The sequence below is a fragment of the Adelges cooleyi genome, unplaced genomic scaffold (assembly GCF_023614345.1).
Source record: "Adelges cooleyi isolate 19-005CV unplaced genomic scaffold, UGA_ACOO_1.1 ACOO_flye_CR_arks_rails_tigmint_CR_PRNA_1, whole genome shotgun sequence".
NCBI lineage: Eukaryota > Metazoa > Arthropoda > Insecta > Hemiptera > Adelgidae > Adelges > Adelges cooleyi.
Genome location: NW_026095751.1, coordinates 7,394,741 through 7,422,595, shown reverse-complemented (window position 1 = coordinate 7,422,595; position 27,855 = coordinate 7,394,741). Strand labels below are relative to the sequence as shown.

General features: G+C 31.1%; 4 protein-coding genes across 4 annotated transcripts; all 4 read right to left on the bottom strand.

The window, feature by feature from the left end:
- Nucleotides 1-656: 656 nt before the first annotated feature.
- Nucleotides 657-2,932, bottom strand: LOC126834362 (uncharacterized). Its single transcript, XM_050566230.1, has 3 exons — nt 2,821-2,932; nt 2,375-2,703; nt 657-1,103 (listed from the first exon to the last, which is right to left on the bottom strand). Exons 1-3 carry the CDS (start codon nt 2,842-2,844, stop codon nt 800-802), a joined length of 657 nt encoding a protein of 218 aa, XP_050422187.1. The 5' UTR covers nt 2,845-2,932; the 3' UTR covers nt 657-799.
- A 1,447-nt stretch (nt 2,933-4,379) lies between these two features.
- LOC126833652 (centromere protein F-like) lies at nt 4,380-9,279 on the bottom strand. Its single transcript, XM_050565100.1, has 15 exons — nt 8,858-9,279; nt 8,299-8,786; nt 8,079-8,173; nt 7,924-8,011; nt 7,633-7,840; nt 7,427-7,542; nt 7,260-7,343; nt 7,035-7,187; nt 6,863-6,979; nt 6,720-6,796; nt 6,543-6,639; nt 6,165-6,485; nt 5,554-5,648; nt 5,322-5,481; nt 4,380-5,267 (listed from the first exon to the last, which is right to left on the bottom strand). The coding sequence occupies exons 2-15, from the start codon at nt 8,512-8,514 to the stop codon at nt 5,031-5,033; spliced, it is 2,064 nt and encodes a 687-aa protein (XP_050421057.1). The 5' UTR covers nt 8,515-8,786; nt 8,858-9,279; the 3' UTR covers nt 4,380-5,030.
- Nucleotides 9,280-13,517: 4,238 nt separating this feature from the next.
- LOC126834934 (nuclear transcription factor Y subunit gamma-like) lies at nt 13,518-16,687 on the bottom strand. Its single transcript, XM_050567175.1, has 7 exons — nt 16,158-16,687; nt 15,947-16,094; nt 15,553-15,870; nt 15,324-15,476; nt 14,823-14,996; nt 13,809-13,916; nt 13,518-13,751 (listed from the first exon to the last, which is right to left on the bottom strand). Exons 1-7 carry the CDS (start codon nt 16,178-16,180, stop codon nt 13,677-13,679), a joined length of 999 nt encoding a protein of 332 aa, XP_050423132.1. The 5' UTR covers nt 16,181-16,687; the 3' UTR covers nt 13,518-13,676.
- Nucleotides 16,688-19,013: 2,326 nt separating this feature from the next.
- LOC126847631 (uncharacterized) lies at nt 19,014-26,327 on the bottom strand. Its single transcript, XM_050587937.1, has 14 exons — nt 25,837-26,327; nt 24,587-24,701; nt 24,276-24,343; nt 24,131-24,179; nt 23,632-23,703; nt 22,142-22,255; nt 21,755-22,027; nt 21,555-21,683; nt 21,002-21,295; nt 20,669-20,926; nt 20,360-20,574; nt 19,813-19,970; nt 19,528-19,749; nt 19,014-19,412 (listed from the first exon to the last, which is right to left on the bottom strand). Exons 1-14 carry the CDS (start codon nt 26,185-26,187, stop codon nt 19,175-19,177), a joined length of 2,556 nt encoding a protein of 851 aa, XP_050443894.1. The 5' UTR covers nt 26,188-26,327; the 3' UTR covers nt 19,014-19,174.
- Nucleotides 26,328-27,855: the final 1,528 nt, after the last annotated feature.

Genomic DNA, 27,855 nt, shown 5'->3' with positions numbered 1-27,855 from the left:
AGCGAAATCACCTCATGTTACAAATTAAATTTAAACAAAATTCTATCTACGTGTCTATAGAGAAATATTTTATAATGTCTCATTTTTAAGGTAGTTAAAAAAAAAATATATTAACATTTTTTTATTTTAATATTTTAATTTTGATACCCATTATGACAACATATTCTAATGTGAAGGCCTCTTAAAACGCTGAGCTGGGAGATTTTGTAACGGAGGCCAGCAGTAGTAGATTCGCTCGAGTAATACAGGCTGCAGAAGAAAAAAAACAACGATAATATTCATATTTTATACTTGTATTGGAGCAACTCGAAATGTATTATTTTTTGTCGTGGCTTGGGCGATGTCTTCTTGATATTTCTTAGTCATTTTTCACGTGTTTGGTTTGATTTTGCTTGAACATTATGATTTTGTATCTTTAGATGTGTATATTTTAGTATAAATATATATATATATATATATATATATATATATAGGTAAATTTGCGTGACGTTAATATACCGCCCGGTAGCGAAGCCAAAAAAACTAGTGCGTGCATGATTTCACTCGAGGCGTCGCCAAGAATCGTGATCTGCTGTATATTATACGGTTGCGTAACAGTAACAATAGTAATAGAAACAAAAGTCGGACAAAAAAAATAAATGATATATTACGTTTTCTTTTTATTCACAACATACATAATATTCAAAACGTGAAACTATCAGACCGCACGGCGACATCGCCGTAATTGTGTTAGTTCCTTAAATTTACTTTCAAAAATGATTGCACTCGCAAACATTTTTTTGAGTAGTTATTTTGTATGTTACTGGGATTTTCGAAGCTGATGCTGCTCTTCATCATTGTCGACGGCGGTTGCCACCGTTCCCGGAGTCCTGGTCGCTCTGGGATTCAACACTCTACTCCTGTAATCTCTGTTCCTGTACAACGACTGAAAATCCCGGTCGGTGTCCGGATCCATTGTAGTGCCTATCGCCGAAGTAGAATACACAAGAGACATGCCGCGATCCGCGTAATCCGACGGCAAGTAAGTGTTCTTTGATATCGGGGTCATATTGATCCTGGTCCTTCTAGGCACCAAATGACTGTTTCGGTACCGGTTTGATGCCCTGTGGATGTAATACAGTCATATTACAATACATTACAACGTGACCAAGACTTGGGCTAAAAAGACTAGGAGGGTAAAATTTCGAATTCTTGAATTTTAGTTAGTAGTTTATGTTAGTATTAATTATTTGTACAGTCGATCAATCTAATTTGAGATTTAAGACTTATTTATACTTTGATACTTGTTGCCCTTCTCGGAGTAACATTTATGGCTAAATTTGTTTTATAATAAAAATATGTTTAATGGCAATAGTCACTATCAGATGCTATTAAATTATTGAATAATAATTCCTGACGATAAATATGACTGAAAACACAGTAGTTGATGAATGTTAAAAAAGAATATTAACGACAAGATTGGATTATACATAAATAATCGAGCATAACATTATTTGACGATTTTCTATGAAAAAGTTACCCGTCCTTGTTTGGTTTTCAGATTCGAATTAAAAACAACGACTACACAGTTTCTAATTGATTAGATAAGGGTACAAATTACGTCTGTGATGAAGCGAAACGCATAAATTTAATATGTAAGCATTGAAAGTATTACTATATAATATGTATACACGAGTTGTAAACTAGAGGCGTCTTCATATACACCCATCCGAGTATAATTAATTATATTTATACCTGGTACCTACTTAAGTTCGGTCTTTAGGTTTTACTTGATAGCGAAGTTTACATATACCTATGAATATTTAATATATTATATTATAAAGATATGTGTATACTGTATATATCTATATAAATACAAAGGGTGTTTCATTAATGATAAGACACTCGGTTTCTCTTAAAAATAATTACAGTTTTGTAGTTTTTTTTTTTGGAGACACAATAGTTTATGATATTTTACAATATTCAAACTTTTATCCTTTCTATTTCTCCAAACTTAAATGGTAACGTACTTATTTAATAACCTATTAAGAATAATTTGCTGAAAAATTTTACTGGCCGATAACCAGTTTTGAATAATTACTTTTAAAGTTGTTAACTTTTTTATAAATTTAAGACTGGAGGTGGAGTGCGGTTGAGTAGCGCGCGCAGGTAAAAATAATGCTATAGTATTAATGTTTGTTAAAATATATAGTTAGATTTATTATGTTGGCTTTGACTCGATTTTAGTCACGCCAATATACAGCGATTTCTAACTTTTTTTTTTATCTTTTATTGCGCATATTAAATGACAGAATTTAATTTAAATGAAATAATTGATACATACAATATACTCGTAGATCACGCTATATAATATAAGTCGCATTAATTGTTTTACCTGTTGGTACTGTCAACGTAGTCGTAGGTGTGGTCTAGGTATTCCAGCGGATCGACGTCGTAGGCGTTGTTTAATTTGTTGTCGAGTATCCTGCCCCGAGCATACGAACTCCTGTAGCCGCCGTCTCTGCTCCTGTAACCTGGGGACCTGTACCGGGAACCACCGTAGTTGTCGCCTAACCCGTACGACCTCAATATTTGACCAACCACCTCTCCGCCAGGATAATATTCGCTGTTGGCGTCCATTTCCAGCCAAGCAGGATTTATGTAGCGATTGATCTGCCCGTCGATTACCGTCACGGTCATCATTAACCACGCCGATGCGATGATCTAAGACAAAAAAAAAAAATAATACACAAATGAAATCATGTAAGTAATTAACTGCGACTTTATGTAAAACCGTATATCCTATACTTAACAATCGGTGTTTATTAATGTAATAATTACCGTTCGTGTTGTAGGCGAGACCATTATTTATGACGACTATTATCGATTATGATTATTTTTAGCAAACCTGTTCGACTGATACGCCCCGCAAGGGTTCATCACCGTTTTATACATCGACATGGCGTATAATTACGTACGCACATCTTGTTACTGTGATCATTTACCTGTGACAAAACGTGACATATCATAATATGTGGTACATAGTTCGATTAAGGCCAGAATGTGGTAGGCTTATTGATCGTCTTTACAAGGATAACGATTTAAAATTGCCCTATATACCTATATATTTGATTGGCTGTAAGCGATATAAGTATTGCAGACAATCATTTTCAAATTGTTTAATACAAACCCAATAAAAATTGATTTATCCAAAAGAAAAAGAAAACAATATCAAAACCACCGAAAGACCTTATATCGAGGCCAAAATACATGTTGGCCAATAAAAACGAAATGCCATACAAATAACGCTGATGACCAGAATGATTACTGTAATCAGTATGACCGATATATACCCATTTAAAAATATCATCCTAGAAACATTGATTAGGAAAAAATTACATCACCTTTCTCGATTTTGTTTTTCCTACGGATTTGAATATTATGTTTAAAAAAATATATAATTTTAATAGTTAACATATTAGTTTGAAAACTTAAATAATAATCAATATATTACCAAAAAAAAAGGACTCCTCACATGTAGTTTTCTAGGAAAAACCAAACAATATAGCATTCTGTACACTGCGCATTAAAAATTTAATTATGAATACGTTTTTTTGAGTTTAGAAATATTATAACTGACTCATAACTTTTACAATGACCTCCCCCTCCCCAAAAAAGGAGTGTTTTAGTTTTACAATTCTTTATTGGTTAGGTTTTTAGTACTAACAATAAGTAAAAAAAACAAAATTATTTATCAAAAAAATTAATAGAATATTTATAAAGTAGAATAATTGTGTTAAAATATTTTTTTTTTTTGGGATGCATTTCTAAACTAAAAAAAATCTCTTTCCACAAGACACAGTCTAAGTTTCTCTTTCTAAAAAACATTTTTTTTATAGGAATTTTCAATAAAACTTTAAATTACACATCAGAAGTAGGAGCTTTAAAAAAACGTCTCGAGTGGAAATTGGTATTGTATTATAAAATAATTCAATGTCAATAAAGAATCTTTAGTACCAAGAAAATTTAATAAGGAAAATTGCCTATACGCAACCCCTTAAAGAGTGGTATGTGTAGCCGGTAGGGTGCTTATAACTTAAATGTCGAATCTATTAGAATTTGGGATCATGTTGATTATCTGTATGTTTTTTTACTTCTTTATTGAATATTAATGCAAATATTAATTAGGTATTTCCTTTATATTATATTCATGCAAATTAAACAATATACTACCCACTGTAGATAAGTATCAAAACATTACAACCTATCCAACGTCGTCCTTGGTATACAGTAAAATAAAAATTGACTCGATACATAACATAACCAACACTAAATTTAATTTAATAACAATATACAAATTACAATGCGATACCCGTTTTCTGAATACAAGTTGTGTTAATATAAGTTTTGATAATTATAGTCATAATGTTTTACTAGCGAATCAATTCATGTAATTAGTCTCCAATGCTGCATTTATAGTTATTTACACGTATAAACATATTCCATAGGATTAGTATATAATCGTCAATTATTATTCATTTTTTACATATAAACCTCGAACAGTCGACTGACAAATTAAAATGGAAATAAAAAGGTAATATTTCATATTTTAGGTAAGAAATGTCGATTGGAAATCGTAAAAACGTAATTAAAAAAAAATCATTTATTTGCCGTATACATAATAAAATAATTGTTTATAAATTATTACTTTCTGATCGTTTAACCCACCCAGTTCATCTCGAGACCGTTCACCTATTAATTTTACACAAAAACGTAATTTATGAACTGGCTAAGATGTACTGAATGGGTCATCATAATTGTTGTAATTATAGATTTAGTTTCATAATACTACAATATATGTCTTACTAAAAATAATATCACAATAAAAGTATAAATTGTATTAACCCTCAACACAGTATATAATATGATAAGTTACGACACTCGCGAGAAACATGTAAGCTCTAAATTAACGCTTAAGTTGTGGTATTTTCAATAGAAATCCTACAGAATTTAAATCCGGATTCTACATAAAAAAATATTGCGCTAGCGAATTAGTTATTGCTGTCAATATTGTATAAACGGGTCCCATATTTTTGTATGTCTTCGGAGTCACAAAAGAGCTGGAATGAACATTTCAGTTTAGCGTCTACGTTTTCCCCTTTAATCGGAACGATCAGATTGAATTTCACCATTGGGTTGTTTATAGAATCTGCAGTGTTTAGCAATCCGGTAGCGACAACTGGTGAGTCTTTGCCACTGACCAAGTGCACGTTTACAAATAAACCATGCTGTAAAATAAAAAAACACTTATCATACATCCGATAAATGGCAAAATGCGTTACCTTGGTGACAAAGTGTAAGAGTTCTGCACTGTTAGTGCTGCGATAAAAACAACTGCAATTGAAGTCGGTTGCCCAAGCCAGTCTGCTAGGTGAATAGGCAACGTCTTCTTGATCTTTAAAACCCCACGTTAGAAATACATTTGGTTCAAGATGAATTGACCTAGAAGGCAGAATGTACGTGAATATGTTGTACTCGGTTAAAAAATTAGAAAATTTATCAATAATTACATACTTCAAATGTTGAAGACTTTCAACGGTAAAACTCAAACTGTCAATATGAATTTCTAGTTGTGCCGTATTGTTTGGAGTCGGATCAGTCGTGCAGCTCTGTAACATTTATAAATTAAAATATATATATATATATATACATTACATATTGTACTCAATAAACAAATTAGACAGGATAAAATTCACAAACAAAACCAAAATCTGGACGAATCAATTAATTTTAATCCCAAATCGTTCCAGAAATCATATCTGCTCACTTTTCAATTTAACGCACTGTATAATTATCTGAAAATGTATTTTTAAATTAATAATTTAAACTAATGAGAAATTTTACATGAACTTTGTATTAAAAAATTCGAAATTTTAAAAAGAATTAATAGCTTTTATAATAATTATACTAGCAAAAATTGTTAGTAATACTATTGAATCGGAGCTCTCGTATAATTAATAGAATGATGTGAATACTTCAGCCAAAATGTAGGGGGTTTGATACAAAAACACCTTAAAACTTGAAGTTTTAAAAGTACTGTTCAAAATACCTACATTATTAGACTAGTTGCATTGTAAATAAAATATAATAATTAAGGTACTAATATTTAATTGTATAACACTTACAGACTCACTAGACGGAAAGCTTACAATATTGACCGTGGGTTTTATTGTCCGTTGTGCTTGATGAAACGAAGTTTGTGTCTTAAACATTTGATCTCTGAAGCCAATCAGAACCTCTAACATTCTTTTTATCACTTCTTCAAAATCTTTGTTTTCTATGTTGACGTCGAAATGTTTTTTCATTAAACTCACGGACTTTTCGATCATTTCTATGGTAGTTATGAGAGGCTCAGAAATATTCAACGACGATATGTTGATAAACAAATTTAAGAGAATCTTCATTATTTGTGTAGCTACCTTTAGATCACACTCCGACTGTTCAACCTGCAAATCGCTTTATAAAAAACTATTTAAAAAACGTTAAAATAAAAAAGGTATTACTTTTTCTTTTAATATAGTATTTAAGTAAGACTGAGAATTTAGGGCTTGGTTAATTTTCGTTTGTTCTTGATGAAGATCTTGGATTTGACTTTTCAATCTATGATAAGAGAAATTAAAAATGTATCAAAGCTATAAAGTAAAATACAACGATACATTAAAATACAACTGGGTATTTACTTTTTATCTTCAGTGTCCGAACCGTTTTGAACTGAACACACTTTAACGTCATTTGGTATCAATACATTAAGACTAGCCTACAAAATACATTGTTTAAATATTAATTTGACAATTAACAGTTGTATTGGCAAATTTCAGCGTACTTCCAATTTTTCTTTTAATTTCAAACTTTCTTTCCTCATTTCCTCAATTTCATTTTTCTTTTCGATTATTTTCTTTTCTTTTATCTCCAGTTCTCTTGTTGTTTCTAATTTCTGATTCTAAAATTAAATTAATAATTAAATTTAAAAAAAAAATTATATTGCATAGACTCACTTTTAACTGTTCATTTTCATCAAGGTAGTTACTAATTCTACTTTCCATGACATTTATGGTACCCTTTAATTCGGCTATATATTTGCTATTCTCTTCCATTTGCTTCAAAAGGCTAATTCGGGAGTCCGAAAAGTTGTCTTCTAATTCTTTTAGCTAAATAAAAAATTTAAACGCATATTTTCTTAATTCCAAGCTCAAAGTGACATAGTGTCTATTTCAACTTACCTTTATTCCATTATTATTTGATTGTGGTTTTGAAGATAGCTGAAGAAGTTTTTGATTATGTTCTCGTAGTGATATTTTCTCTTTCTTAATATTATAATAATAGACTTATCAACGTAGAAATAATATTATCTCGAGGAAAAGTAATTTAAAACATATTTATTATTTACTTGCAAATCCAGAATTTGTTCCTCCAGTGCTTTGTTCGTCTCTTTATATGCATTAAGCTTAGGTTTCAATTCACTAAACTTTTGACTCTCCTTGATATATTCTTCTTTTAATTTTTCTATAGGTATTAAACGCAAATAGAAAATTATTACTTGACACTATTCGTAGTAAATTAGACTTTTATAATATTTGTAAAAATATGTAGTACCGTGAACGACTTTTTCCTTTTGAAACAATTCGTTGACGTCTATAAGATTTTGTTCATAAGCTTTACACTGGGCCTGTAACATCTCTATTTTTATTTCCATGCTCTTTATAACTCTGTGAGAATGAATAAGCTCAATGTTTTCTCTAAGTTTACTTTTGTTTTCTACCAGACTATTTTCGCTATCAAACGATTCTGTACTTTCGAATTTCTAAAACATTATTTATTTATAAATGTTTTATTATCGAAATCACCTTGTAAATATAATTATTTTTATTAATTGTTATAACTAACTCTGTCTGGAAGTGTAGAAATTTTAGGTTCATCTTCAAAATCTACTCTAGATAATCTAGATATTTTCTGCATCTTGACTGGCGTTGACCTGTTGTTAAGCAATTTATTTTTCAACTACATATTTTGCTAATAAAAAAAAAACATTTTTTGCAAACCTTTGAGAATGTCTAGTTAATGGTTTCTCGGGTCTCTGGTGAATATTAGTATACAAGACAGACGCCGTTTTTAGTTGGTATTTTAAGACTTTAACCTATTTATTTTTAACAAAATTATAATTATTTTATATTCTTATTGGTTTTTAATAAAATTATTTTATAATTATTTATCATAGTAATTTTTATGTACTATTAACGTATTAAATTAGCGGTAATTTACCTTTGAAATTAGACGAATATTTTGCCTTTCGAGCTCTTCCATTTTATCATGACATTGTCCAATAGTCTTGTACGATGTAAATCTTGAGTGCACGGGACACGATTTATCATGCATTAAGCTTTTGTTGGAACAACTGTTTGGGCGGTCAATTATAGAACCTTTACTCGGATGTGATAAAGTTCCATTTGACCTACTCGACGACACTTGAGATGTCATGTCTAATGTACTTTTATGACGTTACGGTAGTTTAATTAGAATTGATCACATCAAACGATTTCAAAAAAATTACAAACAACCGTAGTAATACAAACGCAATAGTTTGCGCACATTTTACCAACGATAAATTAAGAAAATATTATGTAACAAACATTACTGTTAAATTTCGTAGAAATAACAAGTTCAAAGAGTGTACGTTTTACTATAATAAAATACATATTATACATTATTTCACTCCCCAATCTACACGGCTAATACATTACAACGAAGAACTGTAATCGTCAAACAAAAAATATAAATGTATAGTACGTTGGTTAAAACATCATTGAGTATATTGTTGTACTGTTTGTTGCCATGGAGTCTAATACTGCTATACGCACAGGCACCTTTCCCGGTGAGAATACATACATTATAGAAATTATTAAACGTTCAATTTTGATTGATGAACGGTTTTTTCTCAAAGTCTTATTGTTAGGGTTACGGCTTACATAAAAGACTTTTTGCGGTACATATGTCCTGTATGCGAACAAGAAACCAAATAAATTGTGTCTACCAAACTCATTAAATATGTGTTATTAATGTGGAGATTTTAATTGTGGCCACCAACACTGTAATAATACCCACAGTTGCCAAGTGGTCAAATAACGGCAAATGTATTGGATTACTCACGTTAATATTTAATTGAATAAACTACTAAAGAGCCATATCCGCAACGTGTTCACTCTTAAGACTATTTCAAATATTATAACGACTTATGTGCAAAATGTTGACTGATTTTGCCATTTTGGGATGAGATTTTCCGTGTAGTTTTTATGTTACATCGATTATTAATTATAAATTATAGCACTAAATATTGCCCGGGTCAAGAATAATAAATTATATCCTTTGTATGTCTTAAAAGAGATATTCAATAGTAATTGTTTTGTTAAAAGGGAATGCCAAGAAAACATGTACAATCAATTAATATTTTTAGCCTTCATTATGACGGCTAAATTATATAAATATAAACAGATACATAAAATGAACATTCCTATATAATAACAAATATTTTTTGACGATGTCCAGTTGAAATTATATCTGATGGATAAATGTATAAAATATGCATTGACGATTTAGGTGTAATACATGTCCTCTATATCCAATTCATAGATGATTTGGCAATCAAAATACATGTTTTTTTATGCTCACTAAAAAAAATTTTCTTTTTACATTTAATTGGTTAGTTGTTAATTTTTTTAAAAATATGGATCAAAATATTTGGTTAAAATACTATTATCGTTATTATTAAAAACAATTAATACTACAGTTCTAATCAGGGGTCCGGACTCAGGTTCAAGATTTTTTAGTTTTTCCGACAAAGGTTTAATACACTAAAAAAAAGCAGTACAATGGCATTGGGGGGTATATGTCTTGAAGATTTATTATTTTTCTGCATTTAAGTAATTTAGAAACCTCTTTGAGAAAGCAGTTCTAAGCATAAACGGCTAACCTGTTTTTTTAATGGTTTGTAATTATTTGAGTCGAAGTTTGTTGTAGGTACCAATATTAACTAAAAATAGAAATAGAAAGCACAACTTGTATAGTAATAATGATAATAATTTTTCACTGCGACAAAAATAAAGTAATAATTAAATACTTGTAGAAAGATACAGTATAGTGTGAGCAAATAAATTTACTTAATAACAGTTAGCATACGTAAACCTAAGTGAGTAACAATCCCTAATGTAAACATCTATTTATGCCTTCAATTATAGAACATTGCCAAATGATGACTTTTGACATCACGTGGTTTACTTAAACATTATTTAGATAGGTTACATATAAATCACGCCACTATTATTAATATACTTACTAGTTACTATATTAATATACACGATTATTTGTTTTGTTGTCTTACAGTAAATAATATGTTTACTACCTACTTATTTAATATTCTAAGTACAATGAAATGATTGAACTACTTTAACTTTAACTGTAACAGACAACAGTAGAAGGTTAAAATTATAAAATTTGGCTAAATGAGCTTTAAATGACCTCGCTTATCAATTAAATAACAATTAAAACTAGTTTAACATAATAAAAAAAGACAAATTTACAAATAAATGAACAAACAATGACAAATTCTGAAAAAACTAAGTACAAAATCATATACCATTTTAATAAGATTAAAAATTAGCTCTTAGGATTTAGGAGCTATCAGTTATTAAAAACATCAGATGCTTGAATTTACAAATAAAAATCTAAGCTTAAATTAATTATTAGCAAAAAATTTAGAAATAACCCGGGAAAACCAAACTTTTGGGTTTATAATTTTAAAAATACCAATCACTACAAAAAATTCTATTAATATTACAAACATTTTTTTAGGGAACCGAGTTGATTGATTACATTTGGTGTGCCACCAGCTGCTGTTCATAAATTTTTTAAATGTTTTAATAACTAAAAAATTATTTTTTGTAAGCATCACTAGGGTTAAAAACTGTATTAAATCATTGTGTTACATTTATATAACACTTTAAAAATTGTATTATAATATATATTATATTAGTAGTAATATCCCCGTGGAAGGCATCAGTATACTCCCGCGGTATCTTTATCCGGGACAAATGAGAGCTTGTTACTTGTGTCAGATCGACATCCGGTGTAAAATCCGTCAAAAAGCAGGAGCTGTTACACCAGTCACGCGTATGCAGGTCAACCCAACCCTTGTAGTGTCAACAATGTAAACATCACCGTTGCGCCTATAAGTTAAACTTGCGTTTAGATACAAGTGATCAGTATAAAGTAAAAATAGGCTGTTGGAAGTAGAGAATTAGTAGAAGAAGTGAGAGGTGGAAGTCAATATGGGTATTTATTATTTTGTTGTTTTTCAGGAAAGCAAAATAAATACGAAAAGGGTTATACTTATAGAGTAATAATGTCCTCTGGTAGGGATTAATACAAGGATTGGTGTGCCGGTGTGCGGAAATAGCAGCGGATGAAGGTATGAATTAAGTAATAGACATTCTGAGAAAAATTGATAGAATAATTAGAGGGGGAAATTTTAGAGAAGGAATATTGAATATAGTAATCACTTTTTTTTAAAGAAATCCCCAAAAAAATGGGAACACATTGATCGTACAGAATGTAGAGGTCTCACTACGGCTATAGATAGGTTTATCAGCACTGATAAAACGATCGTTATGATAAACGCGACTAAATACAACAAGGATCATCAGCACGGCTTTAAATAAACTGGTTGCATATCAAGCTATAGCATATAAAAAAGCGGCCACAAGAGTTCTTTTCTAAAAATTTAAAAAAGTGAGTGACTGCTAGCGCTTCTTATGGATAAATCGTAGAACTTAATATCTTTTTCTAAATATCCTGTGAGTAAATCGTAAAGCTTTCACTAATAAACCGGCTGTTATAATAAATGCGACTGAATAATATAACAAGGATCATCAGTGAAAAATAATAATTATTAAATAATAATTTTAAAAAATAATATTATAATTATGGATTTATTTAATTATGGATTAGGACCATACCATGAACAACAATCTAAGTCCATAACCCCTTCTCTATTCATCTGAATCTTTATTTTATCTATTTCTTTAAAATATAATATATACTTATACAACTTTTTTACTTTCAGTTCAATTTATTAGTTTTATTTGGTTAATATAATGAGTACTTAGCTTCGATGTGTAGCTAAGAAGGTATTGTTTTTATAATGATGTTTTATTTTTTTTTCGTCTGGATCCCTGATTTCTCCTAAACCACTGAGCCAATTTCTCCATGTAGTAAATTTACAGATCATAAACTGTACCTAAAAGGTACTTTAATAGTCTAAACATTTTTAGTTTAATAAATGATAATTCTCTTATTTTTAGATATATATATATTTTGTACTAAAAAATAAAAAGCTGATTGGCACTTATCATCTTGCACTCTTTCCGTTTTGCTTTTAACAAATGTCTAATTATCTTGCTGGTTATTTAGGCACAAATGTTTTTACTTGAAATGTCTTCTATCTCATTGAAATTGTCAAAAATTACCTTCAGTCAACTTTGACACGATAAACAAGACCTCTGAATTCATTGTAATTTAAGCTCCTACATACTGCAAAACAGACTTATGTACTCCAACTTTTACCAACAAAAGGTTTGCCTACTAGAAGGACATTAAAAATTGAATTATTTTAAATTATGTTCCCAAAAATGAAAATAATTGCTTTTTTAAAATTTTTTATGAGTTGGTCAAATTATTCTAGAAGATAGTATTGTGTTAATTCACTATATTACTCATTTTGAAAATATTATTGAACCATTAGATGTGACATATATACATGGCAAACAACCCCACCATAATACATTAGGCTCGTGTCAACTTCTGCTAGGATTAGAAATTGCCATTAAAACAATGAGAAAGGGTGAACATGCTAGATTTTTAATTCATCCAAACTTAGCCTTCAGAGAATTAGGTTGCCCACCACGTGTACCAGCAAACGCAACAATTTATTTTGAAATTGATCTTGTAAACTATTATTCTCAAGAATACAGTTTGTTGTTTGATGAAGACGTTCGAGATCCAAACCGATATCAAAAAATCTTAAACAAGGCGATGAAATTCCATACAGAAGGAAACGACTTATTTAAATTAAAAATATAGAAAAAGCTACTGTGAAATATAGTAAAGCTAAAAAACTATTACATGTCATAACGACCAATACAGAATATGAAGAAACAAAAGTAATGAAATATTTATGTAAGCTGTATACAAATTATGTAAATGTTATTTAAAAAAATATGCATTTAGTAAAGTATGCTGTACGGCCAAAGAAACAAGACAATATGCAGATCGTTATTCTAAACATAATGCCAAATTGTATCATTCTTGGGGTAAAGCTTTACGTTTACTTAAAAGTTTCACCAAAGCAAAACAAAAACTTTCATATGCTCAAAAAATGAAACCAAACGATATTCCAACGACTTCCAAGTTCAAATAAATAATAATGGAGATGAAAAGAAAAAATACGTAATAATTCAAAAATCCTAAATAATATTCTGCTTTATACATTGATATTAAAGTTTATAAATTATTAAGTTACAGTACACACTGATAATTTTCATTTTCATAATTCTGAATTTACAAAGTAGTTTAAAATGTAATTTAATTATTTATTCTGTACTAGTTGATGGATTTGCAGGTTGTGATATATAAACTGGTGTTGGTCCATTAGCTTGTGATGCCACCTAATAAGAACATTAGTTCATTAATAATTACCTAAAAAAAAAACACAAATTTCTTACTTGTATAATTTGTGGTTGTGCTGCTTGGACCACTTGAACTTGTTGAGATTGAGGCGAATTTTGTACTTGCATACGAAGCATTTGCATCTGATTTGAGTTCAGTTGTATCTGATTTTTAAAAAATAATGATATTGTAAAAATTAAATTTTCCATATTATATTTATATGCATAAACTAATTAATATATATTTGTAGAACCATATCTAAAGCAGGTCCCATACGACTCGCATATTTGGCAAATAATCGTCAATCGCTATACTTTACGAGTCGTGTAGGAGATATTTAATCGTAAAGTATGACGATTATTTTTACTCGGTGTTTCCTGATGATTGTCGACAAATGTGACACGAATCAAAGGGATAACAAATGTTCTTATTAACTATTGCTGAGATTTTCTCACCACCGGAGTTCATCGTCTACAATTGTCTATATTCGCCACACGAAAGACGATAACTCTGCGAGCATCCACGATGATGATGATCGTCAAGTACACTAGTCGTGTGGGACTCGCTTAAGGAATATCATATTAAAACTGGGAAGTAAATAGGCTTGTGTTCCAAAAATAATACTTTAAAGTTAAAAAGGTACTAAATTTTCATTACTTTATTAAAACATGTTTTTTTTTTAAATTAATTATACCATTGTCTTATAGCTATATTTTACACCTGGCTTTTGTTCGGCTAAGGATTAATTAATTGTAACTATGCTAAAAGTAATTTAACTTTGGCAATTATACAATAGTTTATAGCAAGGAATTAATAATGTTTAACTTGGTACAACTTTTTTTTGTTTGCAAAAAAAAAAAAGGTAGTATTGAAGAAAGTAGTGAATTAATGCATAGCCTAAAACCCAATTCAGATGTTCATATGTAGATAAATCAGTTAATAAATATAAGTTTTTGGATAGGTCATAGATAGCCAATACCTACGTTTTATTACAAAGTAATCTTAACTTTGCAATCATTATTTAATATCACCCTTCTACATAACAAAAGTTGATAAATGATACAACTTACAGGTATATGTTGAATTTCTCCTGAAGGCGTGATTACTTGTTGAACTAACTGAAGTACTCCACCTCCATTTGAATTAAGAGTTTGAGAGCTTCCTTGCAACTGTATTACTTGTGGCTGACTGCCAGAAACAGTTGTCGAAGTGTTTGTACTTATATTTGAAGTATTATTTACAATCTTTAAAAAAAAAAAGTTTTGTAAAGTAATTAAAATATTTAAAATTTATAATTAATTAATTTTTAAGTATAAAGCAAACTTATTTATTATTAAGTTCCTGAAATATAATATAAAATAAGTTATTATATTATATTATATGTTATTTTTCATTATATGTTATAACTTCTTCCATGACTGGGGCAAATGCGCAGATACAAAAATTTCATCATTTAGCAATCATGCCTGTTTATTTAGTCATGGTGATGTCATAAATTAATTTATTAATAAACCAAAATATGTGACTAAGAAATTTAGTATCACAACTATGAAATTTAAAAATCTACTTGCATTCTCTATATTAACTTGTTCCTGTGAACCACCGCTTAATGTTACTACTTGTTGATTGGATACTGGCTGCAATATTTGAATGGTTTGTGCAGCGTTTGACGTAGATTGATTACTGGCTTGCTGTTGCTGAGCTAATTGAAAATAATACTGAACCTATAACAAACCATTATTAAATAAAATATAATTAAAATAAAAAGAACAACAATATTTTATGTAATAGCCATAATACCTGCTCAGGGTTCAACGTGGTCTTGTTATCCGATACAGTTCTGGTCACAATTTTTGCTTCTTCCCTAGGCACTATATCTATGAGGAAATCAAACTGATCATACTTCGTAATAGCCATTGCAATATCATTTCGTTGCAATGTTCGTCGTCTATTATCTTCCGTGTGAATCCATGCACGTAATGTCAATTCGTTAATGAATATCTCTGCAGCTTTCGAAAATAACATTGGTGCTTCGGCACTAATCATTTTAACATTTTCATCCAACTTCATTACTTTTTTTATCCTAGCCAGTGGTAAAGCTTGTGTTTTTAAATCTAACTACATAAATATAATAAAACAAAATTGTTTAATACTATATAATTATTTTATTGTCTGCACTTAAAGTTATTCTTACCGTTCCAATCTTTCTTATATCTTCGATTACTTTGGGCCAAAATTGATTCAGAGCAGCTACGTTACATGTTGGATTATCTTCCACAGATATAGTAATAGCATTTGAACCCTCTTCAGTCGGGTTGTCTTCTTCTTCTTCTTCAGTGCTTCTGCAATGGGTAGTCGAATTATGTAATGTTTAAACATATTATATTAACCCAAAAAACACTTACGGGTTGACTAAAAATACAGACATCGTTGAAGACTGCACTATAGTCAAATTATGTCTATTTGCCGCTAAAATAGTCACGTCCAACCAAAATTGTCGGATGGACAAATTTCATCAGAACAAAAGCAGATGTCCAATAGCCGTTCAACTAATAAAACGACGCCCAATCATTTCCCCCCTTGCACAACTATTGATATGAAACGCGTACACACTCCACAGAATGCCACAAACAACAAACTAAAAATTATTTCTTATCATGATAGAAAACAGGTATGTCAGTAATTTGTGATAACCATGAAATGGCTCGAGCGCATGGATATTTTAAATGGACCGCACATTAAAACCTAATAATGTTACCAAGGTATGTGCGAGAGAAACAGAGCCAAACTGGGCATGTGGGTGGGCATATTTCAGTCATAGGTTCCTATAGTCATAGGTTCTCAAATGATAAAAAGTTACCACTTTGGTTATGGCGAATAATGATGACGTCCAACATCACCTTTCGTGGTCCTTTTTGTTTTTGGTTAGGTTATAACTAAGTCCAATACCATTTGAAAAATTATACCATTGAATATTAAATATAATTTATAAACACGAACTAAGATACTAAGGACTGGAAACGGCCGCTTATAATGCGGTCATGAAATACAATAATAAATCCTAATTAAGCGATTGTGGTGCGATCTATCTGAGATGCAAAATATTCCGTCGATGCCCGAAAAAATTGAAAAGCATAATGCTTGGTGATGATTTATAAAACAACGTTTATGTAATTTTCTTTTAATTTATTAAATATTTCTGAAAAAAACAGTGTTTATATGAATATTTGTTTTATTTACACTAATTTAATTACTTGTATAAAAAAAATAGTTAAATGTGCTGTATAATTAAATGTAAAGTAATAAATCCGAGGAAAAAATCACTTCAAAAATTATTTTAATTTAAAATTAGTTAAGAGGTCGCTACATCGGCCATTCCTAAGGAGTAGAGTATAGGCAATTTTTCGAAAAATCTTAATTTAAAGTTTGAACTATAATGTATACTTACTAATACAGTAATGAGGATACTTTGTTGATTGCCATTTTTTTGTCAGACTATCACAGTCATTTCTATAGGATAAATTACATTTTTTCCCCATCAAAACTGCTTTGCGTGGCTTAAATTTTCTCAGGCTGCATATATAGTTAAGAAAAGAAATTCATACATATACATGACAAAATTATCTGTGCTTCAGTACCCGTATTTATTCGATATACCTAATACAACCGACGCTATATCATTTTTAAAAAAGTTTTTTCTTAATTAATTATTCATTAACTGGTTGAAATATTTAAAAAAGGCCATTATAGAGCACAGATAATGTTGTTGTCTATATTATATGAAATTTTGGTTTCTTAGGTTTGATTATAAAATTACGCCGCGCAAGGCGGGTTTTTTGAAGAAAATAACGGGTGGGTGAACGGCCTCTTAAGAAAACACTACGGCTATTATTCGAAAATAAATGACCAGAAGGTATGTTACAGTTGTTACATAAATACCTATGTTAAATAATTTAAAAGTTAAATCTATGAAATCTTTTATTACTATTTGCTAATAAAAATATTAAATGTGACCATTAATTTTTGTTGAATAGTACTGATATTTTCGCCATATTTATTAAACAAATATCTACTCTTACTATTAGGAACGTTACCTATAATTAACTTATGTAATTATCAATTTAATATCTTGAATGCCAATTAATATTACTATCTACAGACATTTTTGAATTATCACAGTGTGTTCAACATTATAATCATTCATGTGGTTTTGAAACTTATTATTTTTAAAAACGTCAAGTTGTTTATATAATCCTAGCCCACACGATACCTCGAAAACTCTTTTTAGAGTGCCTCAGAATGAAACTATATAAAACGATATTGTGAGTAGAAGCATTAGAAATGAAACTTTAAAAAAGTCACCGGATACGTACATAACATTTTAAAGAAAATGCGACATAATTAGTAATTGGAAGTCGGGTTAAGGATATTGTAAATATGCTGTAGCCTGTAAGTCAACATTTAGTTTTTTTTCAAATAGTTATAAATTTGAATTTAATCACTATTAAGTTATGTCTAATTTGAAAGGTTGCTTTAAAAAGATTACAAAAAGATATTGTCCCTAAAGATTTACTAGCTGTTACACGTTATAACAATTATTACAACGAGCACCGTCTAATTCCTATGAGACATTTGTTTTCGATCATAATTACGCTGCAGTTGGTGGTTGTTAAATTAGGGCGGGCACGCACGTGAGACTTTTTGTTGCACAACTTTTTTGTCTTTGTTGCGCTCCATTAGGTTAGGTTAGGACAGTTTCGTCGCCCTTCAGACGGCGGCCAGAGCAACTGAAAAGCTGTGTCGCTCCGTGTGGCCACCTACATATGACTGTACAGACTTTGTGAAAAAGATGAAATAGTGGCGCGACAAAAAGTCTACCGTGTGCGCCTGCCTTTAGATACTAGCAGTACTAGCAATTAGCAACATATTTCTATCAGAAAAAAGAAAAGTTCAGTACCTAACTACAAAAACTACTCATTATTTATTTAATAATTAATTCTTATTGTAGTGTTATTTTTTTAAATATTTAGATCGATTCTGATTTAGAAAAGTCATCATTATACTAATAACTCTTGGACAGTATAAAAATGTTGGATTGGTCAACTAATATATAATATATATATATTGTAATACAAATAATAATAGTAATAATAATAAGCAAATAATTTTTTTTTAAAAGTAATTTCAGTAAATATATTGAAAAACAACTCATTATTACAAAAGGTATATAATAATTAATGTAATTATAAAAAAATGGCATTTAATTAATTAAATATATTTATCATTTTTATGCATAAGGAAATGAACTGCTTTCTATTTACAAGATACTAGCTTTTTTTATTTGACGGTGACCAAAATATAACAATGACAATTATTCTATTTAATTTTTTTACAGATATTCCTTATTAGAAATAATTAGTCATTAATTATAAGAATCTATTCCAGTCATAAAATTAATTTCTGTATTTAACTCGCCGTTAGTACTGTTACTGTCCATGTCGTGGTACCTGATTGGGTACGTCAACAAATTTCCCTGATCCCAAGTAAATAATTCTCTCGTCAGTGAATTGTATTGTACCAATGACGTGTGTGCAAACGGATTGGTGAACGACAAATCGACATCGTTTAAACGGACGTTTTTGTATAAATCCAACGCAAACCTATACTCAAATACAGGTATGTTTTAATTGATGTTTTAAAATGTTTGCGCAGATATACATATTATATCTCTTTGTGTATTATACAAAAAAAAATATTATAATAATTATATTTCACCTGATAGTTGTGTTTCTCTCGGTAACACTGTGCACTACATAAAGTACACCACAAACGATAAACATGTCTCCCGCTCGTTCATGCTTGATGCTAACATTCCAGCCATATTCAATTGCCAAGTTGTCAGGATTGAGCCGCAGCACTGCAGTGTTATTGGAATCTTCTAAACCGTAAATAGCCCACAATCCGTTTTCATCTACTGCCATGTCTAAATAATTTATTCTAAAAGCATAAAAAATGAAATGTTCTTATTATCCTATAGCTATTTGTGTTATAGTACATTACTTGGTTGTATACAAAAGGTTGTTGGGATTAGTAGCATTTAAATACGGCACCTTCATCATTTCTGTAGTGTTCTCTTCACGCAGATCATATTTTCGAATATTAGCAGTGTTTCTTTCGTGGAAATAAAATGAACCTCGGTATATGACATGACCATTACCCTAGAAGTGTGTGTATATCAAAATATAGATGAACTATGGTTTATATAAAGTTATGGTCTATAAAGATTTTCATAATATTTACAATAACGAATTTGTAATGTAACAGTCACATAAAGAGTGTGGCTTAAGGGAATTTAAAGTGGTTTGTTTTTAGACCAAAAAGCCTGACAACATTTTGAGTACTTATGATAGCCTGATTTTAATTTTGTAAAGATGTACGAGTTCTTTAGCTACTTAACTAAGTTATATTTAAAGGATTTTTTTATAAAAAAAATTGCTAAAAATCAATTCGAGTTGGTCAAATTAACATGTGATCAGCGATCAGTAATCGTCAATCACGTCAAATCATTTATATGGGTTTTGAACTATATTAAAATATGTGTACTTACGTAGAACTCTACATTCAAATCGTATTGTTTCGTTGGACCGTTGGTTTTAAATGCTGCTTTATTCGTAAACTCAAAAAGTGTTCTCCGCTGTTCAATGGCCGTTATCCAAATGGTATCATTTGATGTGCGCGGTGACGGATCTTTCATCCAACTTCCCAACGTAAAGTTTGAATACTTATTGAAAACCGGTTTGCCAACAGCATACACTTGACAGTCTACAATAAATAAGCATTGTCGATTATAATTCATTGCAGATATTCATATTTACAGCTGTTAGTTTTCACAGCTTTTGTCGTGCTCAGTAGATACCCAAAGTGCGGTTTGCGAGGCCTTTGATGGAACCTTTAAACAACTGATACACAGCGAGCGGTTGATGACCAAGCAAATCGTCTACAGTCAACTCTTCTTTGCACTCTTTGGTTTCTTTTGTTTTCGGGCAGGTCGGACAAATAATAACTGGCGGGCAAATGTCGTCCACTCCCACGAGTTCCGGTGGTATTTTCCCGAATTTGACCTTGTTATTAGGGTCTATGTACGGCGGAGGTGTTACAAGTGTCGGATCGATTACTGCAAAATGATTTTAATTAAATAATTAAATTTCTATTTGTATAATATAGGTAAATTTACAACTGCAGTGCTTACTGTACAGTGTTATGTTGCCAGCTGTGGTGCCTTCGTCATTTTTGCTCACGCAGTAATACGTACCGTTGTCGGTTGCACTTACCGAAGTTATGTTCAACTGCGTTATGAATTTGTAACTGTAGTTGGATATGTCAATTCGGGTAATCATATACTTATCGTCGTTTTCCAGTATTTCGCCATCACGTTCCCAGTAATGTACGGCGTAGGGGAAAGCTTCGACTTCGCACTCGAAGAAAGTAGTACGGTTCAGTGCAGCCGCCACGTGTTGGTTCTGCACGGAAATCAACGGGGGAACTAAAGCGGATAGTTATTTCATTTATTTATCATCGGTCAAAATATTATAATCGTCATAATATGTCAATCGTTTAAAATCTTATAAGACAATACGATAATATAATATATAGGTGATCCAACAGAATTTAATATATAATGTAACATAACATGAACATTTTACATTAGACATATCATGATGATACGAGTACTTCCTTGAATACAATCAATAATCATAGTACTCCATTTTCAACCACAAATCTTCCGCTTGCATAATACTCACAATGTGTTTCAATCAAAAAATTCTGTATCGCGGCTGGACCTATGCCATTTTCTGCTACGCACCTATACCGTCCCATATGGAGTCGATTGATTTTGGTGATGTTAATAGAATGTCCGGTAACGGATTCCTCTATGCAATGAATAAATAAAATGTCACCATTTATCACTGAATCATACAGTATAAAGGTTTATACTGTATACCTTTCCAAGATCCCATAGGAATCGTAGACGTGTCGAGCTTATGCCATTTGACTTGCGGTGTGGGTTTTCCCGTGACCACGCAACGCAATCGTAAATTATCGCCTTCGTTGACAGTAATGTTCTTCAAGTCCGACTGCCCAACAATAGTTGGTGCTACGAGGAAGTCTGAAGTAGGTACTCCATTTAACGAGTAATTGTAAGCACTAAGACCCGGTTTTCCCGGCAAACCATCCAATCCAGGTTTTCCAGGACGGCCTTTGGGACCAGTTAACCCTTAAAATTAAATAAAATAGATAATACGAGCTCGATATGCATTCTTATTACTATAAGATTTCGAAAAAAACACTTAAAATTGTTCATAAAATAATTTATTTTAAGTTTAGATACCTTTAGGGCCAATTGGCCCAGGAGGTCCCATCGGTCCCATGTCGCCAGGTTTCCCATCCGTACCGTTTAAGCAAGTTGCATCCAATCCTGGCGACCCGTCTTTGCCCGGTATGCCTTAAAACAGAATAATTAATTTATAATATTATAATTGATCCTCGATCCATACTTAAATACATAGGAATCTGTCACTAGGGGAAAAAGCAAGCAAAAAAATGAAATGACAAAAAAAGCAAGAACGGTGTGCATCATGGTGACGTTTCGAAACAGTGAAACTCGTTATTTGGTAATGGCATCCAATCTGCTATAAGCCATACGCTAAATAAATAAAATAGGATCCTATAGGATCGTTTACTATTCTTTAAGCACAACGATAATTTTTAAAATACAATATTTTTATTTTATGTTTTTCCATTATTTATCATTTGATGTTATCTAAATATTGTCGTCATATTATTTTGAAATATTAAAAAACAATTAAAAATTGCAGTAAAAAAAAAGTACAGCAAAATCAAGTACAAGAAAAAATTGTAAAAATACATAAAATAGTATAAACATAAGAGTAAAGTAAGAAAGTAAAATCTAGTACACAGGCTAAGGTTTAAATTAATACAGATAAAACTAGCTCCTGACATCCTAACAATCTGAGCATTATCTAATAAAAATAAGCCAGTACAGGTGGATCGAAACATAGTTAGATAGGTAGGTCTATAAGAATGATATTAAATGAAAGTGATAAAATAACTTTTAAATAAAAGCTTCCAGGCCAGGATTGAACCTGCGAGCTACCGAGAAAATCATGGGTGTGAGCTGAAATAGGTGAAAATTGCATTTGTCTAGCTCTAAACTTTCTTGTTAATAACAAAGTCAACCAAAAGCCTAACCAAAATCAAATTAGATGTTTTATAGATACATTTTGCGTTTTTTAATATTTATATTTGATATTTTTTTTTTACGCATAGTAAAGATAAGTGAAAAAAATTGCCTTTGCTAAAGTATACTAGGTAACTTAAGCCAATGTGTTGGATAATTTGTAAATGTTCTAAAAAGAAACAATTATAAATTAATGCACTCCTACTAAAAGAGTGATAATAAAAAAAATCAATACATATCACATGAATAATTTTCGGATATATTCGCGTCAATGGTTGTTAACCAACGTTTCGGACCCTTTGCAGGGTCCATCTAGTCCATCGTTGGTTAACAACCATTGACGCGGATATATCCGAAAATTATTCATGTGATACATCAATCCGCGAAAGCTTAAACACATTCAAATCAATACATACTTTCTTTGCTTAGAGTGTAAATCAAATTATAGATAAAGTACATTTTTTTGCTTGGTTTGAAGAACAGATTCACCTCGAAGCGTTTTTTTAAAGTAATTTTATCAATTTCAGTTATAATTTCTGTAGACCTGTCTACCACTCCTATTATATGCTCTGTTCCTACTATGCCCCGACCCTATTGTACTGGCTTTTAAATATACTTACCGTCGAGCCCATTTTTTCCTGGTACTCCATCCAATCCTGGTTCTCCTGGTATACCATCACGCCCGTCCAAACCTTAAAAAATATAAATGTATTTTAATGAAGAGGAAAAGTTATAGCCAAAGTATTTTTATTTTTGGTAGAAAAGTTAAGAGAGTAATGCGTTGTTCAAACAACCACATTCTCTTTATGTTTTAAAAGAATTAAAAGTACCTTATATATATGTAGCTTACTTATAAGAGTTGAGGGGGCCTAAAAATTAAAATACTGGAAAACTTTTATTTTTATTAATAACTAACATTTCAATTTTATTAATAAAGAAAAGACTAAAATATTTACTAGTAGTCTTAACTTCTCAAGCCTTTTAGTTAACACTATGGTTACAAAAGTTATTGATTAGAGACTTTTGTCGACTTAACGTCAGCTAAGTGGGGAACGGTAAATAGCTAATTTCTTTTCGAGAAGAAGCCTCGCATCATGGCTAATGACAAATTATACATACCCGAATTCCCTGTTTTTCCACTGTCTCCTTTCTGACCTTTAGGACCCACCTAGAAATGTATAAAAAAATGTATACTTCATAATAAAAAAAAAAAATTATTTTATAAATATATACAACGCCGAGTTTTTTCTCGACACCTACGAACCGGTCCTGGTAATCCTGTTGGACCACGTGGACCTTCAACGCCGATCGGTCCTCTTTGGCCTTGATCACCTTACACAATAATAAAATTACATTTTTTCATTAAAATCTAAAATATATATATTTTTTTCAAATAGAAAATGTATAAATACAAATCGGATTCTATCGTACTCTCTATAACAATATTTACAATTAATTATCGAATACAACAGATTATTATTTGGTAATAATGTAATATGTGGTATCAGATATTGTATACATAACTATTGAAGCTTTCGAAGGAATCCTACTCTATTTCAATATTATAATATTTACCTTTTGAACCTGGTAGGCCTTTAGGGCCAGGTTCCCCACGAGGACCTGTAGGACCTTCTTTACCTGGTGGACAATAATCTCTTGTAGAAGCACAGAATCCTTGTAAAGCAGCTACCTGCGAATACAATTATTCCAATGGTATTTTTCAATAAGAGCATGAGTTTATTAATTGGTGCAAAAATGATCTCTATTCGCTGTGTTGCAGTTTATGACAAGTAGCAACCAATAAACGATAATAGCTATAAAATCATAATATGTATATTCCAGATGTTCTGTCATAACCGTAGGGTTATATAATACATCATACATGAGCCCTACATTTGAAATGTGTTAGAACCTAACTGTAATAGTACTAATTAAATTTAAAAATCTGATCGTTTTTCGCTAAGTTATAAAATATCAAAGTTGAAGGTTGAAACCCAGGTTAATTTGTTTTTCAGTTTTTCTCGGTTTTGTGGATGAATGAATTGACTTTTTCAACTTTTGACCTACTAAAGTACCAACCGCATAGGATTTTGTATCTATAGAGGTGCTACACGAATAATTCGGTCCACGGGAAAAAGTGCGTTATCATGTTATCACACACCAAACAAAAAATGAAGCTAAAATGTATTAATGTATAATATATTATGAAATGTATTGTAATTTGTTTTTAAAGAACTTGAGGTGAGTTTTGAATGGTTCGTAACTTATGATTGTAGCCTAGTGCCTACTATAAGCCTTTAGTTTAGGTTTTAGGCCTTTTATTTAATAATGTCAATGACCTCGATATTACATTTATCTTCTTTTATTTTATTTTCCTCGAATTTCCAGCCTTGAATTGATTAATGTGTAATGCCGAGCACGCGCTACTTAAATAATTTTTATTGGATTTAAACTTTTTGCGTCATTAAAGACCTTATATTTCCAATTGCTTCCCTGGTGGTAATTTTAAGATATCCATTACCCGTAAGCTAGCCTACATAATATATTTTCTTCATTTATCTACAAAAATATCTTACTATACTCGATTTAGTATTTACTATTCGACTTTATTGATGCTTTAATTTTAAGCATACACAATGGCGTACATCTGGTAATTTCCAAGGGAGAATCGTGTAATAAAATTATTAGAAATCAAACTGTTGTCAGAACCAGTATAAAATAGTTAAGTAGAGATTATTGTCATGTATCATTTTATTTTTCCAACGAGGTTAAATTCCCCCTCGACTCCCTGATGGACACCGATGTACGTACATTATTATACTTACGGGTATTCTGGAGTAAGCGTTCAGCCAATACCATTCTTCACGTGTACCGTTGAAAGAGGAATCAGCGTTGTGGTCGTTGGTTTCTTTCTCAACAATAGGCCTTAAATTAGGATTGATGAACTCAACGTTTTCGCCTTCTCTTTCGGTTTTCGCTCCCAACAATGACGACGGCGAGGATGACGAAGATACGAAATTTTCGTCTATGTTGACTTCCCTGCGGGATCTATGACCAACCGTCACTGCTGCCGTACATCTGTTGTCTACTTCGCGTACATAATTGTACAGACCGTACAGCAGAACGTACTGGACTATAATGACCGTGGCCCAACATACGTTCGGCAAGTACTGCATGATAGAACACTATAGGTATTTTCGCGCGACCAGCAATATGATATTGTTATGACAATGTTGATTAAACAAAAGGGGTCCCCGGCGTAGTCGAACTGTCTGAACTCTCTGCTCAGCAATTCAACGATAGCTCGATTAAGCAGATCGCTATTCCCCTTTTGTACAGTCTCTGTTAACGATCTTCTTTCAATCAAGTACAATTAATGGTACACTCAACTGATTGGCATTAATTATCACGACCATCGTTATTGAAGTATACACATAGCAATACAACAGAGTAAAATATTATTTTAATGAAGTGTGTACAAAATATTAAGTAAGCTGTATTCTATGTATACAGTACACGTACACCGTACCGACTGATCTGTTTGCTCGGTGCTGCTAGAAATGATGCCATGATTACTGTTGAAATTATAAACGACAGCTTACTGTTTCTCGCCCGGGGATGTTAGTAAAAATATATAAAATTATACGACGTTGGACGTGTATCAACATTTACCTACTCCTGTGAATGGTTCATGGAAAATTATTATGAGTAGAGTATATTTATTCTGATATTTATCCTGCTATAATTATAATTACCTAATGTATGAATTTATAACCACAATATATAATATGAACGGGAGAGAATGAGTATTTAGAGTTAAGCAATATAACTATACTACTGTCTACTGGGTACTGCTTGTATGATTATGCAGTAACAACATGCCAAATGACTACTGTCAGTGTCATGGTCATTGTTCAGCAATCTTACTTTGTAATTCCTGCGTGTTAGGACTTAAGTTACACGATAAGTTTATAGTATAGACTCTATACTTGTTTATATAGAAAAATTAACACTGATCAACCACAGAATATCATGTATCAGCACTGTCCATTTCTCAATCATATTCAAGATGTCGGACATGATTTTATCTCGTCCCATAAGAGTCCATGTAAAAATTGAATAGTTTCCTTTCTGTATGTTCTGTGGATCAACTGGCGTATGCACTCGCCACTCTGATAACTGATTAGTTAGAGACTATAATATAGATATTGTATACTAAAGTGGCGACCCGCATAAAGTTGTCATAAAACCAATAATTTACCACTCTGTTTATATAGGTCCCTAGTTGTACCTACCCGCAAGCCACAGTCCATTGGACATTTTGTAATAAATAATAATATGTAGCGACCGTCAGTCGTAAAGTGTGCTGTGTGTCCGATAAACGGTTATATCTCAGTAGTCGGTAGATAACTGTGGCCCGATACAAGTATAGGTATTCCCCCTTATTACTATATAATTTGGAGAATTTTCAAGTAACAAAATATGTCTAGTTCGAATGAAAACCATTCGCCAATCATAGTCGATCTTGTGACTTGTGACAGTATCAGTTAGTGGTGGATAATAATTGATAGTCTTTACTTTGGATAGTTTTCAATAATTTTTAATTTTAACTATTGACAAATATCGATAGTGTTTAATCCATTTAGTCCTTATAGGAGGAGCAAATACATTTAAAACGTTATTCGTTATAACGTTCTCGGAACAAATAAACTAAAATCGTTATTCGGTATAACGTTCTTGGGGTAAAAAAAGTTATAATGTTTTTTGTTATAACGTTCTCGGACCAAATAAATTTAAAACGTTATTCCGTATAACGTTCTTGGAGTAAAAAAAGTTATAACGTT

What these genes read in the sequence shown, in the direction of transcription:
- LOC126834362 (XM_050566230.1), bottom strand. Translation starts at nt 2,844, where the DNA reads ATGGTCTCGCCTACAACACGAACG. An exon ending in TCTCGCCTACAACACGAACG is followed by an intron (nt 2,704 to 2,820) that starts GTAATTATTACA and finishes TTTTTGTCTTAG; the next exon opens with ATCATCGCATCGGCGTGGTT. An exon ending in TACGTTGACAGTACCAACAG is followed by an intron (nt 1,104 to 2,374) that starts GTAAAACAATTA and finishes TTACATCCACAG; the next exon opens with GGCATCAAACCGGTACCGAA.
- LOC126833652 (XM_050565100.1), bottom strand. Translation starts at nt 8,514, where the DNA reads ATGACATCTCAAGTGTCGTCGAGTAGGTCAAATGGAACTTTATCACAT. An exon ending in ATATTCGTCTAATTTCAAAG is followed by an intron (nt 8,174 to 8,298) that starts GTAAATTACCGC and finishes AAAAATAAATAG; the next exon opens with GTTAAAGTCTTAAAATACCA. An exon ending in TCTTACACTTTGTCACCAAG is followed by an intron (nt 5,268 to 5,321) that starts GTAACGCATTTT and finishes TTTATTTTACAG; the next exon opens with CATGGTTTATTTGTAAACGT.
- LOC126834934 (XM_050567175.1), bottom strand. Translation starts at nt 16,180, where the DNA reads ATGTCTGTATTTTTAGTCAACCC. An exon ending in TCTGTATTTTTAGTCAACCC is followed by an intron (nt 16,095 to 16,157) that starts GTAAGTGTTTTT and finishes TACCCATTGCAG; the next exon opens with AAGCACTGAAGAAGAAGAAG. An exon ending in CCACGTTGAACCCTGAGCAG is followed by an intron (nt 15,477 to 15,552) that starts GTATTATGGCTA and finishes GGTTTGTTATAG; the next exon opens with GTTCAGTATTATTTTCAATT.
- LOC126847631 (XM_050587937.1), bottom strand. Translation starts at nt 26,187, where the DNA reads ATGCAGTACTTGCCGAACGTATGTTGGGCCACGGTCATTATAGTCCAG. An exon ending in AGGCCTACCAGGTTCAAAAG is followed by an intron (nt 24,344 to 24,586) that starts GTAAATATTATA and finishes TTATTGTGTAAG; the next exon opens with GTGATCAAGGCCAAAGAGGA. An exon ending in TGGGCCAATTGGCCCTAAAG is followed by an intron (nt 22,028 to 22,141) that starts GTATCTAAACTT and finishes TTTAATTTTAAG; the next exon opens with GGTTAACTGGTCCCAAAGGC.